Genomic DNA, 20,613 nt, shown 5'->3' with positions numbered 1-20,613 from the left:
TTAGTTTTAACTATTGAATTGCTACTCTTGTGTTAGGAAGTCTACAAACAAAGTTACACTTGTTTAACTAAAGTAGTTAAACCAGCGCAAACTTCCATGTGTAGACCAGCGCTTAGATGATGCTGTAGTTTTTAGTCTTTTAATTTCCATTGCAGTTATTTTTGTTGGGGGAAGGAAATAATTTTGCATGGTTTATAATAAAGCTAGTATCATTATAAGACACTTCTGGCTTGGATTTTTAAAGGTGCTTAAGGAAGCCAATGGAAGTTGAGAGGAAGGATGGTCCAGTGGTTGGGCATTTACTTAGGACCTGAGTTCAATTCCATTCTTTACAACAGACTTCAGGTTTCTTGAAAATTCCAAATGCACAAGCTATAGGATAGTAGCTTTACACTGTAGAAAGCAGGCTTATAACAAAGAGCTGTAACATGGAAAATCTGTATTTAAATTAGAGCTGGCTAGAAAAATACCTATGAAGCTGTTTTGTCACAGTTTACCACTATGGTAAAAACTGAAACATTTCACGGGGACCATTGACTGAATGGGGACTGAAGTTCTTAGATGGGCGGGTGCAGAGCCACTCTTCCTGTCTGAGTTCACAAGTTCAGAGCAGATATTTTTACAATTATAAAAACAAACATTTTACCTTGTATCAGGAATACAGACATTGCAAGTGAGATTAACACATACAGCAATTTACAAGCATTTAGTCTAAAAACTGCACACATCCTTACAAGTCTAACCCCTATCTTGAACAATGGTAACAGATAGATGAACTCGTCCGATTACCAGCTATGAATCTGTCAGTGCTTAGCTGACGCCTATAGACTGGGCAATAGCTGGCACCTGCTTTACCAGTGTCACAACTTGTATTTAGAAATACACCCTAGCACACTGAAATTGACATCAAGATAGGTCATTGAGCTGAAGAAGCTCTTTTCCCTCTCTGATGGTTTTCTGCGCCAGTCTGAAAATAACCCCCCCCCTCTCCTCAGGTAATTATTGATAAGAACCCAATAATAGCAGTTCTTATTTTTAATTTGTCTGAGGGAGGCAAGGTGGGTGCAGTAATATCCTTTATTGGACCAATTAGTATGACAGCACTGCGGTCTTGTTTTCACATCAGAGTGAAGCCTCTATTCACCTCCTTGTGAAATCTTTCAGGTGGATTATTAAGAATTTCAAATAAAAAAAACATAAGAGTCGTGCTCAACTCTCCCAAGATACATTTTCAATTAGGGGTATTAAAGGAACAAGTGTTCAGGCAGAGAATGACAGTGTCAACTTGGCTATTAAGAGAGCTGTGCTGTGTATTTTTCTCACTGCCAGTTTCTATTCTGGACAGAGTGGGACACACACAGCTATCAGGTTTCAGAGGGGCAGCCGTGTTAGTCTGTATCAGCAAAAACAACGAGGAGTACTTGTGGCACCTTAGAGACTAACAAAGTTATTTGGGCATCAGCTTTCGTGGGCTAAAACCCACTTCATCAGATGCAAGGCAACTCCCATCTTTTCATGTGCTGTGTATTTATACCTGCCAACTGTATTTTCCACTCCATGCATCTGATGAAGTGGGTTTTAGCTCACAAAAGCTTATGCCCAAATAAATTTGTTAGTCTCGAAGGTGCCATAAGGACTCCTCATTGTTTTTACATAGCTATCAGGTGTCCAACTCCTAATGTTTCCTGGACAGACTCCAAGTTTCAAGAGTTTAGGTGAATCAAACTGGTCCTCACTGTCACTAGCACTAATGGAAGATTTGGCACAGAGGGGCTAACTTGTTGATTTCCGGAAGGTCTTTTATTTGAGACATCCCTCATAAAACCAGGTCCTCAACCACACAGAAATCATTTCACAACTCATTCATTATGAGACGATGACAGGAAGTAATTTTGTCTTTGTGGTCTTCAGAGGGTACTGTACATCCTATTGAGTTTTAAAGCATGATCTATCTGCATGGTTAGGGTTCATGTGTTCAGTCTCTGAAGTGCATGCAGCCAATTAATCAAATGCTGCTAGATTCACTTCCCAATGGACTTGCAAATTTCCAGACCTTCAAGAAAATGCACCACAGATATGAAATACGTTCATTGCACCCGATCTGCTCCCCAGATCCTGTTCCAATACAAACCTTTTGGGAAAGGGAGGAGTCTCCCCATCTAATACTGCTACATTTGTGAAAACCCATCTGCTTGCCCATACAGAACAGAACCCAGCAACACAAATGGCTGAGGTAGCAGCCAGCGATCTGCCAGAGAACAAAGCATATATTTGTTACCATATTGCCTAAGTGAATCCTGCCTTTGCATTTAGGCTCAGATGTCTGTTCCTGTTTGGCCACCTGACACAAAATCCTGGACTAGGGCCGTGTTGTTTTGTTTAAACCTTGCTCCTATCCCTGCAGCTTAGTACTTGTTTCTTCTGAACACTTCCCAAGCCATGCTCAAATTTAAGTAAACTGGAGGAGAAATCAACTATCTAACAAAAACAGACAGTTCAATCACGAGTGAAAATGTGGCAAGAAGGGTTACTTTGCATGTGATTGTGCAGTGATTTTGAACATCAAGTTGTGATTTACATTGGTAAAGATGTGCAAGGCTTTCTGAAGGGAATTCTTCATACTATTATTTTGCAAATGGATATCTTCCCTGAATAATCACTTGCCTAAGGATCCTGGAGACAAGCATCCTGACAGAACAGGATAAGCCCAGCGGAGAAGACAGTACACGTATGTTCTAGAGAAAGCATGTGAGTGAGTGTGTATAATCTACAGGTTAAACCGCAAGACTGGGAGTCAGTAGCAATGGGTTCTTTTTGCAGCTCTGCCTCTCACTGATTGCTTTATGATTTTGGACAAGTAATTTAACCATTCTGCAGATTAATTTTCTGATCTGTAAACCAGGGATGATATTCAGTTTAAAAAAAAAAACAAAAAAAACTTTTTGAGCTGCAGGGTCAGATGATGAGTGAGTACAAGGAAGCAAGCAGCTGCTTTGTGGTCTCCCACTGAATTCATTTTAAGTTTGATTTTTAATAGCCTGGAGCTGACCCTTTTCACATAAATTGTGCTAAAACATGCTTGGTAACATCCCTTCAGGATTTCTGACCAGAGACTGAGAAAATTGCTCCAAGCGAAGTGAAAAAGAAGAAAACATAGCCAAGTGTAAAGGGAAACCCCCGAAGATACAACCTGCAGCTCCACAATGGCGCGGTATTTAATAGAGGAGTTCCTCATTGGAATGTCAGGAAATTTAAATGCTAAAGTCTCCTCCACCCTGGAAAATAAGACAGTGAGCATTGTACCAAGAGTGGAAGACAACTCCGGAACCCTACTAGAAGTTGATGCCTGTTGGCTATAGAGGATGAGAAGCAGGGAGTTATCCAAAGATCTGCAACTGGAGGAAACAATGAAGGAAGTGCAGGAGCAGAAGAGGGCCTGAAGGATTGTGGAAGAAGTGAGGATGTGCATTTCAGATGAGTTTGTGTGCCTACATAGTTCCCATGGAGCTTTGAGATTAAAGGACTCATGTATCGTGTTGCCTAACATGGTCAGGTAGCAGACAGTATCTTCTCATGAGCATGCTGCAGCCTCTGTACTTCAGGAACTCAGAATGTGACCAGGGAAATAAAATTTAAAGCGCAACTCTCTTTATTAAATACAAAGCAAGGTCACATCTAGACTCTGAGCATGCAGACCCTGAGTGTGACTAATTTTAAGATACATTGGTATGTATACTAGACTACAGGCCTGAGATAAAGCCCCCTGAAGGGAATAGAACTCTTTCCAGTGACTTTAATGGAATTGGATCTGGCCCTATTTGAATGCCAGACCTGCCTCTTAATTATACAAAATGGTACTGAAAGCTCAACCACTTACACTCATTCTCGTCCTTGGGGAAAGGACAGGCCCAGAGGCAAACAGACCCGCTCTAGGGTCAGGATGAAGCATTGCAAGCTGCCACCTGTAGTCTCCATGGGCCACAACTGCAATCTGCTCAGATCAGTTACGTGCTGCCCCCAGGCTCCTGGCAAGTTGCTAAGGTACCTCTTAGGTGGGCAAAAATTGGGCACCCATGGCCAAAAAGATAAGGAGGGGCTGCCAGTTGTGGTCACTTTGTGATTAACTCCCAAGAATCATAAGCCTTCATTTCCTCCTTTTGGCTTTTGCCAGTGAAAGTGTGTTACTAAATTTAATAAGAGGGTTTGGGTGGGTGGAGGAGCTATGTCAGTTTACAGCTTTTGAAACAAACTCCCAATAAACTCAGGCTCCCATTAGATCAACTGCTGTTTTCAGCATGTCACTGGATGTAGTTTTACACAAAGATCCCTGCATTGCTGCAGGGAGACAGCATAATGAGGGTTTTGAGCGTGGCTTGAAGGAAAAAGAGCAAACAATATGAAAACACAAGGCGGCTGCTTGGATGAGACCTAAAGCTCTTGGGCTCAAAAGAAAAAACTCATAGAACAGTAGCTGAAGTGCAGAAAATAAAGAGCAGATATTTCATTGAAGCTGCCAGATGAGCCTGACTACCTTAGCCCTATTATTGCCCATAAAAGCCAATATTGTAAATAATGGCAGTTCCAGGGCCAGATTTCTCCCTTCCTGTCCTAGCAGCAGAGGACATCAGGCTGTGTTTTCTGCAAAGGGGCTATGCAAAGGCAGCTTTAAAACCTGGCAAAAGCTGGCAATGGACTGTCCCTCCCCAGCCAGAACAGCCTACTCTTTGGGCAGTGATTGCCCCTGTGAGCCCAAGTACTTTGGAGAGGTTGCAGCTGCTTCCCTCGTGGGCTACCCACTGTTCAGGAGTCCAAACTAATTTAGCCCAAAGTTTTCAAAAGGTTTTGGAAAGAATATTAATCTCAGCTGGCCGGAGCCTCCTGGCCTTTCTCTGCCTAACCACTGGAAATTCCCATCAAAGCAAATGAGGGCTCTGACTGAGTAAGCAATGAACATGAGCCACAGACTAATGCCCTGTTGTAGCTATGTTCCTGAAAGGGCAGTGGCTAGGTTTCTGGACTTGCCATACCCAGGTATAAAAAGCACAAGAGAATCTTGCAAATATGGGGCTAAATTCTGTCTCCAGTTACCCAAGCCTTCCCCCTCTCCCCTGGTGCACGCACGCACGCACATACACACAGGAGCTGCATTGGTGGGTGTAACAGAGAACAGAATTGGGGAAAGGGGAAGGTGTATAAGAATGAAATTCCATCACACCACCAATTGTTCCTTGGGGAGTTCAGGTTTGGATTCCAATATTTATCACAATAGCCAGCAAGGGGGTGCTTAAGGCACAGAAGTTACACGTGAAAAATGGCTGTTGTAGTATCAAGTCCATGCCCTTGCAATTACAGGTTATAGTGCTCCAACGAAGAGGTCAGATATTAAACAACACTGCACTTGAGCTTAGCCAGTCTCATGTCATGGGAAGAAAAGGCCACATTTTCCACAGAAGAAAGGCCACATTTTCCAAAATACACATTCTGAGCAAAATTAATCTCTCGGTTATTCTGGATTTACATTAATATAATAGATTAGGATCCAGCCCTATAAGTCCACCTTCAAAAATGCACCCACAATTGGACACTCAAAAACCCACATATATGCTTGCAAACTGCACAGTTTAGCTTGCAGTTGCCTGATTTGTACAAACAGCTCAGGCGAAGCTGGGTGCAAGAGGTGCATGGGCATTTTCACGGGCACACCTTTGGCATGCTCCTTCGTGAATCTGACCCAGAGAGTTTACATGGTCAACAACACTTTTTCCCCTTTAGAAGTGGGGGGTGGAGTATGCAGAATGACAGAAAGATGAAGAAAGTTCTGCTACAAGATTTCAACTCACACAAATCTGGCTATGCAGACAATTTTCTGTCCTGTAACACTTCCCCAGACACCTCAATGTTCTTTCTTTACCTTGACCTACACTGAATTAACTCTCAAACTGCCAAGCACCCCCTGAAAACTTCATTCCCCCAGGATTTTCTGCATCATTTCAAGACACCAGGGCAAATGTTCAGAGGAATGGCATTTTTAATGAAGCCTTATCATTAGAGAGGCAGAGACTGCTGTTCAGAGGACACATTATGCTAACTACTGGGCTAACAGATGCAGCAAGACGATAAGTTACTGTTGTAAATGGCTTCCTTCTGCACAGTAGTAAGAGCAGCAGACGACATGAATATTTGCCAGTCATATAATCAATGACTCATTGCCACAGTATATCAGGGGCAAAATAAATAGTGGAAGCACTCGATTTGGCAAGACAAATGAGTATCAATTCCATATGCATGGTGTGTGCACTTTATTTCAAGGAGACAGTTCACCTACAATGCTATATATTATCCATATCTGCCACAGATATCTGATAGGCCAAGTACATGCAACCAGAACTGGGTTTTATGAAGTATCATTCATATTCAAGATATAGCAAATGTTCTTTCCAAACCAGTAATATGGATACAGCCAGTTCAGGAACTGCATAGGCTAATGTGGCACTGCAGTAGGTGTTCTGCACTCAGCAATAACTCACTGCAGCTTTGGACCTTACAACTGGCTCTACTCGGAGAGAACCATTTCCAGAACACTGGGCTTGTCCCCCTGCACTTTTCCAAAAGCCCTGGGAATTTTAACTTCAATGTGGGTAGATATGAGGCAGACAGAGAGCCATGAGGTTCCCACAAACAGCAAGTGCACTTCAGTTTTGTCTTGTAACACTACCAACTATTCCAGACCTGATTACTAGATACAGCTTTGTCAATGCAACTCATTTGTGACCTGTACTAGACCTATTAACCCTGACCTACACACTGCTGATCTGGTCCCGAACTCCCACACAGATCGGTTTATGCAGTTCAATCCTGAATTGCAGTGCCTCTTTCTATTGTTTTCCTGGGGCCCCTTCACGATTTTACCAATGCCCTTCAATCTTGACCTACAGCACCTCTTGCTATTCCAATCCTGCACCCTAATGCACAATATTTTCCAATCAACTCCAAAAATCTCCTCTCCCCCCACCGAATCTTTAACGAGAGACAGCGGCGATTATTTGCAGAGGCACTCAAGTTCAAGAAAGACTGCACTCTCCAATATGGCCATAAAATTCTACTGTTTAAGTTACTCTGTATTTGTGTTCGATTACAATGAGGAATCTTCCCAGATAAAACTGTCCTTGTTAAAGAGTCAGATTGTAAAATTTAACATTGTTATATCTCCCAATCCAGGATACTGAGGATGTATAGATGGATCAGGGAGAGATGCCCCTATTATGCATATTCACCCTGTAAATGTATTGCATGTATAAATGTCTCCCTAGCTCCACAGCTGTTGTCGGTGAGCACTCTATTAACTTGCAGTAGTTGGAGCAAAGCTTTAAAATTCCATTAATTAAGTGTTGGCGGAGGTGTTTGGAAAGACGTTCTGATAAATATAGTGCTATAAAATGTTTCCCTAGAAACTGAGAGAAAAGTTCAACAATATGAAAAGTGCTCCGGCTGATATATTGTGCCACTGGTACTAAGCCATACCGAGGCACTGCAGAGAATTCAGCGTAGACAGCATTACATGCTGCTTTATTCAGTTAATAAGGATTTTAGACAGACAGGCACAAAAATATGAAGCCACATCTGACACTCACAAGCAGTACAGTGGTGGTGGTGAATGCTTTGTCATAAGACAGAGGACCATGTGTGGTTAGAAATGGCTATCACCTCTACTCTGTTCCTAAGTTTAATATACTTTTCAGTCTCCCCACAGTTTCTGTAACTCTGCATTAGTGCAAATTAATCATGCTGCTCCTTTTGTGTCTATAAAACTGTCACAGCTCACCTTTGCGCTCCCTGGATCATAGGCCCAACACTGGGATGATCCTGTGGTGGCCAATTACTCTGGCACTATTGCCAGATTCTGCCAGTGGTGCAGTACAAATGGCCAAGCCACACCTAATAATTTGGCCCTGTCATAAATATAAAGGGAAGGGTAAACACCTTTAAAATCCCTCCTGGCCAGAGGAAAAACCCTTTCACCTGTAAAGGGTCAAGAAGCTAGGATACCTCGCTGGCACCTGACCAAAATGACCAATGAGGAGACAAGATATTTTCAAAGCTGGAGGGGGGGAGAAACAACGGCTCTCTGTGTGTGTGTGATGCTTTTGCCAGGAACAGAACAGGAATGGAGTCTTAGAACTTAGTAAGTAATCTAGCTAGATATGCGTTAGATTCTGTTTTGTTTAAATGGCTGATAAAATAGCTGTGCTGAATGGAATGGATATTCCTGTTTTTGTGTCTTTTTGCAACTTAAGGTTTTGCCTAGAGGGATTCTTTATGTTTTGAATCTGATTACCCTGTAAGGTATTTACCATCCTGATTTTACAGAGGTGATTCTTTTACTTTTTCTTCCATTAAAATTCTTCTTTTAAGAACCTGATTGCTTTTTCATTGTTCTTAAGATCCAAGGGTTTGGGTCTGTGTTCACCTATGCAAATTGGTGAGGATTTTTATCAAGCTTTCCCCAGGAAAGGGGGTGTAGGGTTTGGAGAGGATTTTGGGGGGAAAGACGTTTCCAAGCGGACTCTTTTCCGGTTATATATATCTGTTTGGCGTTTGGTGGTGGCAGCAAGAAAGTCCAAGGGAAAAAGGAAAATAGTTTGTACCTTGGGGAAGTTTTAACCTAAACTGGTAAAAATAAGCTTAGGGGGTTTTCATGCAGGTCCCCACATCTGTACCCTAGAGTTCAGAGTGGGGAAGGAACCTTGACAGGCCCCATGTGTCTACACAACATAAACACATATGCTGTTCTCTTGGTAGTGTCAGCAGGGTGCTTTATGTGGGGCCAGATCCTCAGCTGGTATGAACTGACAGAGGGAGCTTTGCCTCAGTAAGGACCTGCAGGATTGGACTGTTAGTTTCCATTTCCTCCTCTTTCCACTGGCATTTCCTGTTCTTCCCACTGCCACTTTCCTCAAGAGATTCTGTTAATACCCTTATCAGTTTAACAATTTGAACAAGAGGTTAATGTCACTGGAACAACACTGAGGAATGCAAATATCCCAATTTCACCTAATCATGCCTTTGGCCTCGACAACCCTCCTGCTAGGAGGACAGGGTCAGAGAAGGTAGAGGTAGTAAAAGACCTACTAAATCAAGTTCATCTCCATGCAAGCACTGGATCTAGTGCCCCACCTGCAAGAGAGGATGCAGCAGAGGTTACAGAATGGCTACAATTTATCTTCACTGGGAAAGGAGCCTGGAGAGAGGGAGGAAGAGCACCCTGCTGGTCATAGTTCACAAAATGAGAGACATGAGAGACATCTATTGGACCAACTTCTGTTGGTGAGCCACACAGAGATCTTCTTCAGTCATTTTAGCCTGGCATTTGCCCTGATCTTGGCTAATGCACCTAAAAAGGAATCTGAGCCAAAAGGTTGAGAGAAATTATATTTTAATGACTTCAACTGAAGAAGCTAGTAAGGGCTCTACAAAAGGCCCTCTGTGTTCTATGGACACACTGCAAACAGTAAACCGTGATTCCTGGAAAGCAAACATACCGCAGCATGTTCAGATAGGGCTTGTTCTCTTCCATTAACCCACAAAAGCATGTAGCTCCTCCAATCATCCCTCCTTAAACCCAAGTCCATTTTCTGCCTTACCTGCCACCAGGTGTCTCCTTTCCCTTCTGAGTCTCCTTTGTACAGTGTTTCTATCTAGCCAGCTGTCTCTGTGTTCCCTCCTGAAGGCAAACACAAAGTCTGAAGTGACTGCTGGAATGTGTTGTGATCCTTTGACCCTTTGAACTAAGCCTGAGGTGTTCTAGGAGAGAAAACAGGCTTGTCTCATGCCTGCCTCCCCGACAGTGCTGTGCAAGTGCTGTTCCATGCAAGTAAGGGTGGCAGAATCTGTCCCCTTGTGTCTCTTATTGTGACTCTGGGTCCCTCTTTCCCAAAGGATTAGACTGAGAGACGGGCCTGAGTCCATCCCTCTTCCTGCATCTTCTCCATCTCACTGTAAAGTTATCGCAATGACAGCCTAACAGTAGACAGCTCTGCCCATGCCACTTCTTCCATGGCCACTTGCCACCTCTTCCCTGCCTTCCTTACAATACCTCAATAATCCTATCCATGGCATTGCTGAAGCAAATTTCTTCCCACTGTTACATGTGAAAAGTGGCTGCTTTGGCCGATACAGTGAGGTTCAGGAATTGGGACTCATTCTGATCAGAGACCTGACTCTCAGGGAATGTGGGGCTGCAGAGAAGGTCTTGTCCTTCCTGGATTCCTAAGTGCTCTGAAGTAGCTGACCTGCAAGAACACACTATGCCAAATGGCTAGGCCAGCCAATATTGATTTTTTTTTTTTTTAAAATGAACCATCTAGAGGGATGCCGTCTGGATTAAATAACAGAATACCACCCGTGCTTCCAAATAAACAAAACTAATTCAGTCAATTTGGTTCCCTGTTCCTTCCCCTTGATTCTCATTTCTCAAAGTCGGGATGAGATTAATGAACCGTTTGCTGTACTCCTAGCAGGCCCTGCATTTCTCAATATGCCCTGATCTGCAGAACACCTTTAGCAATTGCCTGTCAGAACTTCAGCTGATAATACCGAAAGTTTGGGGGCAATTAATATTATCCTAAAATTCAGTCATTTCAGGTACTTGATTTCAAAATAAAAAGCAATTATCAGCATGACAAACCCAGACGGCTTTCTCTTTTGTTTATTTAGTAAAGGGAGTCTACCTCCTACGCAAGTTGCCATTGGAGTGTTTATGTAAAGGCACTGAACTCTGTAGCAATGTAAGGCAAAAGATAATTCCTAAATAGCTCTAAGTCCTCAACACCTGAAAAAAACAACAGACCTTTTACATAACTGTGTTCAGTAAACAATATAACTGTGATCACACCCTGAACTGAAACCGACTAATTATAACACTTTGTACTTCATCTGGAGATTTCAGTGTGCAGGAATAGAAGAGCTGCTCTACCAGATCAGACCAGTGGTCCATATTGTCCAGTAATATCTCATCTCTGACAATGGCCCAGCACTAGCTGTTTCAGCACAAGAAACACCCCCATTATAACCTGTCTATAGGGGAAGTTACTTCCTGCTAACCCATCTATAAGGGAAGGCAGGAAGCTGTGAGTAGTTGGCAAAATTCCTTTCTGTCTTAACCAAGCATTCCTTCTGTAGCTGGGGCTAACATACCTTGCTGCGATTTAGCCCCCTGTAATCCTTGTGTTCCTGACTTACTGCTGCATTTCACTTTTCTCTACCTTCCCAAGTCTAGCTGGATGGCAGAGTTAAGTTTATGATTATGAAATTAAATAAATAAAACAAGTTAAACCACACACAAAAATGGGCCCTGCAGTTTGAGGGTTTCTAGTTCTTACAGGTTTGCTACAGATGCGGAAACTCGGGCCCAGTTGGGTTCCATGATTTGCCCAAGATCACATAATGAATTAGTATCAGAGCTGGGAAAAGAACTCAGGTCTCCTCATTCCCAGTCGGCAGGGGCGGCTCTACCAATTTTGCTGCCCCAAGCAGTCGCCGCCGAATTGCTGCCACCCCAATGGCGGAGCTGCCGCCCAAAAGCCTCCACAGCGGGAAGAGCAGTAGAGCTGGCACCGAATTGCTGCCGTGGGACACAGACTGCCACCCCATTCTCAGTGCCACCCCAAGCACCTGCTTGGAAAGCTGGTGCCTGGAGCCGGCCCTGCCAGTCGGGTGCCGTACCCAAGGGCCACAATGCCAGTAGAGATACCCAGTGCTTCTCCCTTGACACGGTTATAAAAAAGACATTCTACCCTGAATACTTGAAATGTGGTTGTAGGTAGATTAGGGAGTGTGTTCTACTGGATGCTTATTTAATGGAAATCCGCCAGCTAGAGATAGTGTGTGATCAGTGGTTCAAAGCTTTTTGGGGACAAGTGGACCAGTTTACCAGACAAAGCCCTAGACTAGGCTAGCTGGTGTCTGCAGCCTCCCAATTGCTTGTACACCTCTAACCCACATCGGAGCTGGTGCTGCTTTTGGCTGGGTGAAGGAACTTTTAAAAGGCTTAAGCCAGCAGCCGTTGAGCTGTGTGATCTGCAAAGCATTTCAAGGTAGTCTACAGATTAAAGCAGATGAGAACCAGGCAGTAGAGGGTTGAAAGGGCAGGAGAGCAAGTCAGTCCACTGGGGAAACTTTCCCTTAAAAAGTGGTCCACAAAATGAAGGAGCTGAACTCCCATCCACCAGGCAAAATGGATTAGAGCACATGCAGTTGTGAGAGACAATGCCCCAAAGCCCAGCAGAAAAACTACAAGTGGGAGCTTAGAGTGACACTCTCAAATGTCTCTTCCCTGGGATGTATGTATTGGCAACCCCTCAAAGCGGACGACATTTAAAGCTGACACTGAATCCTGATGGTTATACAAAAGGCATTATATGAAAGACCTCACTAAGGGTCACTTCAGCAGAATGGCAAAAGCTAACAACTAAGGCAAGGTCCAGAAATGCATGGGCCTGGAGTCCAATATGGCAGCAAAGTGGTAACCGGGAGTGTTTGATTGAAGTGATATGTCCAGTAATTTACTCTGAAGCAATCAATAGACTGTGTTAAAAGTCTGATTGAGTCACTCAAAACTAGAGCTGAGTGAATAATGGATTTTTCAGTTCAGGAGTGGAACCAAAAAAAAAATCTGAAAACAAATCTGGTTTGATTCAAACTAAAATCAAAAACATTGTTTCGAATTGACCTAAACATTGTGCGTGTGTGTGTTTGTGTTTTTAATTGACCAAATATGAAAATGAAATGCCATTTCATAATAAAAAAGTCGAAACAAAACATTTTGAAATGGTCAAAATGAAACGTTTCGACATTTTTTGTGGGGAAAAGATCAGATATTTTTTCAGCTGAAATTATATATCAAATTCAACCTGAATTCATAAATATTTCGGGGGCCCCAGAAATGCATTTTTTGGTGAAACTGTATTCCCTGAAAAAAAATTCTCTAGTTCTATTCAGAACATTTAAATGCCCCCATCATAGATCACTTCCTGAAACCTCTCTCAGTCTTTATGGCAAAAAATTTCCCTTCGTTTTGAGGAATCCTCTTCCACAAGACAGAGGCAACCAAATTGCAGCTATTTTCTCTTCCTCCCTCCTCCCCTTATTCTATTTGATTTTAAATAAATTGATACATAAAAGCACAAGACTTGCAGAGGATGCACAGCAATAATGCTAAGGTTGCTAGGAAACAAGTGGCCATTTGGGGGCTGAATGAATGAATGACAAGCATCAGTGCTGACAGAGGGGAAAGGAGGTGAGTCTGATTGACCATCAGCCAATGTCAAACTGCCCAAAAGATTTCACCAGTCCTGCATCCAGATAATAGGGGGGGATTGCGTTTGCTTCTTATGAGTCAAACAGCGAGTGGATCCGTGATGGGCAGTTTTACTTTATCCTGGCTATCAGGAACACTACAGAGTGAGATAATGGAAACCTCTGAAGGACTGGGAAGACTTTCAAAGACTCTTTTGGTAACCCCATTCTTCAGCGCTGTCTAGGCAAAGCATAACATTTGCTGCCCAGACTTGCAGATGCTCAAAAGAACTAGAGCAGTGGTTCTCAAACTAGGGGCGCCGCTTGTTCAGGGAAAGCCTCTGGCGAGCTGGGCCGGTTTGTTTACCTGCCATGTCCGCAGGTTCGGCTGATCGCAGCTTCCAATGGCCACAGTTTGCCGTACTCAGCTAATGGGAGCTGCGAGAGGCAGTGCGGGCCAAGGGACATGCTGGCCACTGCTTCCCACAGCCCCCATTGGCCTGGAGCGGTGAACAGCAGCCACTGGGAGCTGCGATCAGCCAAACCTGCGGACACAGCAGGTAAACAAACCGGCCTAGCCCACCAGGGGCTTTCCCTGAACAAGCTGCGCCCCTAGTTTGGGAACCACTGAACTAAGGGATCCCCCTTCTTGCAATGCTAATCATGCAGGAAGAGTTGCACTTTCAGAGGGCCTGGTAAGATGCACCACCAAATTCTGTAGGTGCAGTTCTTGGAGCATGGAATTCCCTTTATCTATACATGCAAACTGAGTTATTATTAATCTACCTGGCCATTTTATAAGCCACCTATCTGATTTGCATGCAGATATATGGATGAGTCCATAGATTGTGGCTTCTTTTTAAAAAGTTTATTAAAATCCAGAGGATGTTCTTCTCCACATTGTAACAGTTAAGTCAAACTTTGATCCCAAACTTCTTGGTGGTATCTCGTTAACTGGCTGCATATAATGAATGTGTCCAACAACAACAAGCAGGACACAGTAAGTTGAAAAATCCTGTGAAATAGACATCTAAAATAGTTGCCAGGTCCTTTAGTTTTCCACCCTAGAATTAGAGAGAAGGAGGTCTGCCAATCACATCGACAGTGATAAATACCAGTCACAAAGGAGACTCTGCACAGCTCTGCACGAAAGCCTTCATAATCTATAATGACCTTTTCATTCAAGTAAAACATTCTGTACAACAGTCACACAGCTGATTCTGACTACCTGGCTTCATGCAGATAGGGAGAGACAGACTCTGTTCTTTCTCTAATGAGGTTCAGTATCACACAGGGTATCTTGCCAAAGGCTTTGCTGCTGGAATGTCTTCCATAAATTTCAGCAAAAGTAGCACCACTAAGGTCCCCATCAGCAAGATAAGTGCTTAACTTCAAACATGTAAGTAGTCCCATTGAATGAAGTCAATGAGACTACTCAGATTCTTAAACTTAAATACATGCTTAAGGAAGGGCCTGCTGAATGAGATCAAAATTCTGCTTTCAGGAAGTTCCGTTCCAATATGCCTGCCTGATATCCTTCCATCCATCCATCCCACTGTCATCCACATGGTATCAGAGTGCCTCTCTAGAATCTGCTCCCCCTACATGTCTGGACTTTCCACTGGATCATCTGTGAGTGGCAATGGGGGACTGGAAGTCAGGATTTGTGGGTTTTAATCTCACTGGTTTACTATGTGGCCTTGAGCAATTTTTAAGAACAAAATTTGGAAACTCTTTTCTTCTATAAAAATGTTCTATATGTTACTTCTAGGTGAAATAGCTAACCTTGAAATCAGGAAAGCATGGAAATATCAGCTACCTACTGGTAGCTGACAAGCGAACCTCTCAAAAACAAAAATCCCATGGCTGGAGATTTGTGGGGTTAAAACAAAAGTACATGCCTGAAGGGATGTGCTGTGTATAAAACTTTCCAGCATAGTGTAAAATGAGGGCCTGCGTTATATGGTTCATGAACAAATCCAATAAGAACAAAGGAAAAATAATTCATTTTTAAGTTATAAATGAGAGTGAGATTTGATCCCAGTGTTTGACATATCAAACCAAATGCAAAACACTGAACCAATATGTATTTAGGACAGGTTTCAAATGTCCATACAAAGACAGAGAGTTGCATTATGCTATCTTTTAACATCTGAATGACAAGCAGGATTAAATAATTACTGAGTGAGAGAGAGAGCCATCTCCCATCAGAGAGCCTTTCACTGTTCTACCTGGATGAGACAAAATTAGCTACAGCACAAAATAGTTTCCAGGAGATAATGTACTTTGGGGGAGCATTTCTGAAAGAGGATCCTTTCCAGTCACGTTTAAAGGGACACTTTTCACTTATTTGGACTACAAATTTTATTTAAAAACATTTTAAATGGCAACATAGGGAGTGAAGGTTCTCACAACATCTAACTCTGATAGGAATTAAAATGGTGGGGGGAGGGGAGTATTTTTTGTTTTCAATTCAAAGGAAACAGTCTGTCTTAGCATAAACATTTCTCTGCAGTGGGGGAAAGCCAATCAATGTATTTTATAATTATATGGTAAAAATGAGAAAGTAAGCAATTTTTCAGTAATAGTGTGCTGTGACACTTTTGTATTTTTATGTCTGAGTATGTAAGCAAGTAGTTTTTAAGTGAGGTGAAATAAATCAGACTCCTGAAAGGGGAACAGTAGTCTGGAAAGGTTAAGAGCCACTGGTCTAAATGGACCATTAGCCTGATCAAATGTGGCCATTCCTAGTGAAATGCAAAAAGCCAACAACCAGCCTAGGGGGTGAAAAGTTTCTTAGGAAGTTTTAATACTTTTTCTTTTATTAATCAATAATGAGGAGGAGATTTCTGAAATATTCAAAGGAAGGGGAGAGAAAATGGAAGTAACACGATAGCACTCTAGGTATCAGCACTAGAATTCCCCTCACAGAAAAAGAACAGCAGCATAAGCACTGTGCTCTGTTACTGGCAAAGCAAAGCCAAGCCAAAACAAATTTCATTAAGCAAAACACATTACCTCTCAGAATCAATTGCCAGGTTATAAATGTGACCTGTTCAATATTCATTAAAACACTGATTTCCAAAAAAATTTATAGAGTTGCATGGGGGGGCGGGGGGAGAGAAGGAGTTTGTGCTTTTCCTGAAGTGATGAAGAATCTGAGTCAAACCCCAAGTCAGTGACAGTCTTTCCATTGACCTGAATGGGCTTTGATCAGGCCCAAACTGACTAACTCCGGGGTGTAAGGCACATGTCTTGCAAGGAACTCTCCCGTCTGACATGAGTGTGAGTAGTGCACAAACCAAGGGCAGCATGCTGTATGGCCATTAGAACCCAAAAACTTCATTTGCTGTATTAGAAAGTGAGTGAGAAGCAGAGATATTATCTTGGGTTGGGTGGCAGCCCCCAAAATGAAAACTGCTGTTCACAGAAATTGCCTGAGAGAGCTAGTTACCTCCCCTCCCTCCTCCCACCCAGCCAGGGAGAAAGGGATGTATTTGCTGAGGTGACCAGCCCACCAACCAGAAACTGAGATGAGGGCCTCCCCAGTGGTAAGAGAGCTAGGCAAAGCATTCTTCTAGGGGCCCACCTGAACAGCCTCAAAGAGAAAGCAGCCCTGTCTCATGTCAATCCCAGTGGAAAGAGAGGACAGGCAGAGAGTCTTCGGATACATTCAGCTTCATGCTTTTTCCCCTTCTCCATAATCCAACCATACAGATGTCAAGTGTTACACCAGGGGCATGATTCTCCTGTCATGAACACTGGTTTTCCCTCATGTAGCTCCAATCACCTCCATGAAGTTACTCATCATTTGCACCATTGCAAGTGAGAGGATACTCAGGTCCCCAAAGTGGAATTAGGCTCCCAACCCCCCACATTACATAGCTATCCCGCACTAACCTCAGTCTGATTCTGCAACTCACCACTCATCATCACGACGAAGACTTTTGAAACACTTATGCTCTCTGTTAGGCAACTCATTAGGGAAAGAATCCCTGGAAAATGAGTGCAAATGTATTTGATCTATTTGATTTTAATTGATAACTGATCTGTTCTGTGGACCTTCCCAGGCACCTCTCAAGAAGGTGTCTAAGCACTGTAATGCAGAGAACTTTTTCAGAGAAATGCTGCATTGAAAAATAAACTGAAATGCAAGCGATGGAGAAGATATAGAAAACAGATTTTAAGAAGACTGGAGCATTTAATTCTGGATGCCTCTCTCAATTGCTAGTGGAATTCTGCCTTCCCCTCAGAGTCAGCAGTGCAGATTCAAGGTCTATCAGCAGCGATCCCAAATTCCTACTCTCTGATAGTTGTTTGGTGGCCTTATGTGAAATGAGTTTGGTGGGGTCTCAATCCACACAAAACAGCACTGCCATCAGACTGACTGGCAACTTTGTGGCAGTCCCATCAAAGAGGCAAAGTGCTACATGAGCCACTGAGGTTGAACTCCTATCTCAGGACAACAGGAGGAACTTTAATTCAGGGTGGGCTACCTTGGCAGGGAGAGAGAAAGCAGCCCTGTCTCTCCCCTAGGGATACCTCAATAAAAATAGGGAACTTCAGTTTCCAGGGCTGTCATTCCGGCATTTTACACTCGTACTGAATTGGCACAAAGCAATCACAGCACTAATTTTCCGCTTAGGGACATCAGGTTTACGCCAGTGTCTCTGAACTGACTTTAGTGGTGTTATTCCTGGTTTACCTCAGTGTCAGGAGGAGGATAACCAGGCTCTTAATTTTTAGAATAAAAACCAAAAAATAATTTTTGAATAAAAACCTAGGAGCAGATCCTCAGCTGGTGTAAACTGACACCTGCCCTCCTCTCTCCCCATCCCTACCCTCAACTTAAACAGCTCCCTTAGGTGAGGATCTGACTTGTGGCGTGTGATACAGAGCTTAGTAATGTTGTATTACACTACTGTGGGTTTGGCTGTGGTGGCTACACATTTATAAAAATAACAGCGCAAGGCTACCTAACCATGCATACTCAAGGAAACCCAAAACCAACTATTGCTGCAGTAACAATAACTTAACAATACAGGCAAACAGAAAAATCCTACATCCTGCAGCTTTGCAAATACACTATGTTATTATTGACCTCCTGCAGCTCTGTAGACAGAAGATCTGCAATGTACAGTATGCCGCACAGTTTCTCCTACCTCACATTAGCATCAAGTTCTTCCATCACAGGCAATAGGCATAGGTAGCCTATGGGAGTTCAGCGCCCATAGAAGAAACCTGGTCCTGGAGTGGAGACAATGAGAAAAGATAATTATGTTAAATGGTCTGACCATTGTTTGCTTCTCCCCATTGCGGAAATGCCCTTATATTGGCACCATTGCCCCTGTGCCCCTCTAGCCAGAGTTTGCTTGAAAACAAAATGAATAAATAACACACAAAAATAAAATCAACATGGCTTTAAAACCTTTTTACAAGAGAGGAATTACTTGCATTGCCCACATGGAGGAAATGTAGTTATTTATGATAACACTGAGATAAACAAACTTATGTTTGAGAGTGAGTGAAAAACAGGTTTAGCTAATCCTTTTATAGTTTTGTCTTTATTATCTACTCATATATAATCATAAGTGTGTATAGCACTTTAAAGACAAAGGGCAAAATCCTGGCTCCACTGAAGTCAATGGCAAAACTCCCATTCACTTCAGTGGGGTCAGCTTTCACCCAAAGACACTGGGATCAAATTTTGATCTCATTTACACTGGTGTAAATGTAACATGCACTGAGTCTTTGTCCCACTCTAGTAGCTGGTCCACATAGAAAGTTTATGAGCCTGCTACCATTCTTACCTAATGCATTTAGTTCTTTAACTCAAACAGTAGAGGCTTGTCATTTTAGATGAAGATAGCCCAGGTTCAGTCCCTGCTGATGACCCAAGTTGTCATATAAATCAAGAGTAACTCAATTAAAGTCATTTACACAGTAACTGACCTGGAGCGATGTCACTGAAGGCAATTGAGTTACTCTGGATTTACTAGTATATCAGAGATCAGAATTTGGCCATGGGTCCTTTCCTCAAGGTACAGTCTAAGGGTCAGATCCTACAAACACTTATTCACTGGACTAATCTTGCACTGTCTGGCCCAAGGTTAGGTAAGACACAGCATGGCAATGAGAGAGATTCTAGACCAGGGGATGGGAATGGGAGAGAGGCTTATGGACCATCCCCATACTAATGCAATGAATGCTAAGACTCCCATTAGCTTCAATGGGAGCTGGTCCAGATCCTTAAGCACTTACTTGGCTGCTCTCTTTATACTTCATGTTGGTTCCCTTTTTTTTTTTTTAAATGTCTCTGAGTTAAGCTGAGGCAGGAGAGAGGGGTTATTTGTATCTGTCTATTTGCTGAGCTCCTTCCCCATAACCTCCTGCCATCCAGTGCCTTTATTTATTCTATTTATTTACAGATTTAGATCACACCAATAATCATATGTAGCTAGGCAGGAAAGAGGTTATTAAAAACAAACACAAACATTAATGCAGTAGGTGATGCAGTCGCAATCAGTCAATGTCGTGCTGCTGCCCAAAGCAGACCCCTGCCTTGAGGACAGTAAATAAAACTCAGTGGAGCAATCAAAGGCTGCAATGAAGAAAAAAGGCCTCCCAGCCTGCCCTAGGACTATCAAACTCGCCTGTGGAACATCGTCAGTAGAAGCTGCTCCCTAAGGTGCAAGGACATCCAGCTGAGAACACTCAGTCACTGGTCATGGAATACTGAGTACCTTTCATCATGGCAAGAATACCCCAGTGGATCCACCTGCCATGCCATGATCTTGCCTAAAAGCCTCTCCTATAACTGAGGGGAGCTCGCACTTCGTAAGTTATCACTGTGGCCTATTGTTGCATCGTCTTGTGAGAGGAGACTGCTTCTCTTCTGTCTGTAGTTTCTGACCTGTGACTGCTGATCTTTGATGTTGCCAGCATTGTCTGTTCCATTTTGTTTGCAGATCATTGCTGTGTCTTGTTATAAAGCGTGATGAAAATGAAGGGCAAGGAAATGATTTTCCTTTCTAATTTCTCAGTATTCAGTAAGACAGATGATGCAATGCAGGAAAGATGAGAAATGTCAGGTTCTGGCCATTATTGTGTGAGTGTAGCCAGGGCTTTTCCCTTCATCTACACTCCTGAGCAGTGGGCAGCCAGAATCCCACTCCCTCAACACAAAGAGAGAGGAGGTGTGGAGTCAGCTGGTGGTTTGCAGGTAAAACGTGCAGAACACAGCAGCTGCAGCTCCTGCATTTGCTACCGACCTCCCACCTATTGACATGCTGCCCACCTCTATTCTCTGCAAACAGATCA

At 43.0% G+C, this 20,613-nt stretch overlaps 1 protein-coding gene across 2 annotated transcripts in view; it reads right to left on the bottom strand.

Annotated features, from left to right (window-relative positions):
- The window catches only part of HTR4 (5-hydroxytryptamine receptor 4), a 208,492-nt gene that overhangs the window by 124,449 nt on the left and 63,430 nt on the right, over positions 1-20,613 (bottom strand). For both annotated transcript variants that reach the window (XM_084635834.1, XM_084635835.1), the window contains exon 2: positions 18,456-18,540. In XM_084635834.1, the coding sequence (XP_084491960.1) occupies positions 18,456-18,481 (26 nt within the window). In that variant the 5' untranslated portion in view covers positions 18,482-18,540. The remainder of the gene's footprint in view (positions 1-18,455; positions 18,541-20,613) is intronic.

The sequence above is a fragment of the Lepidochelys olivacea genome (assembly GCF_965140295.1).
Source record: "Lepidochelys olivacea isolate rLepOli2 genome assembly, chromosome: 8".
In the NCBI taxonomy this organism is placed as follows: Eukaryota; Metazoa; Chordata; order Testudines; family Cheloniidae; genus Lepidochelys; species Lepidochelys olivacea.
The sequence above is the reverse complement of the archived record's forward strand: the minus strand, read 5'-3'. Positions and strand labels throughout refer to the sequence as shown.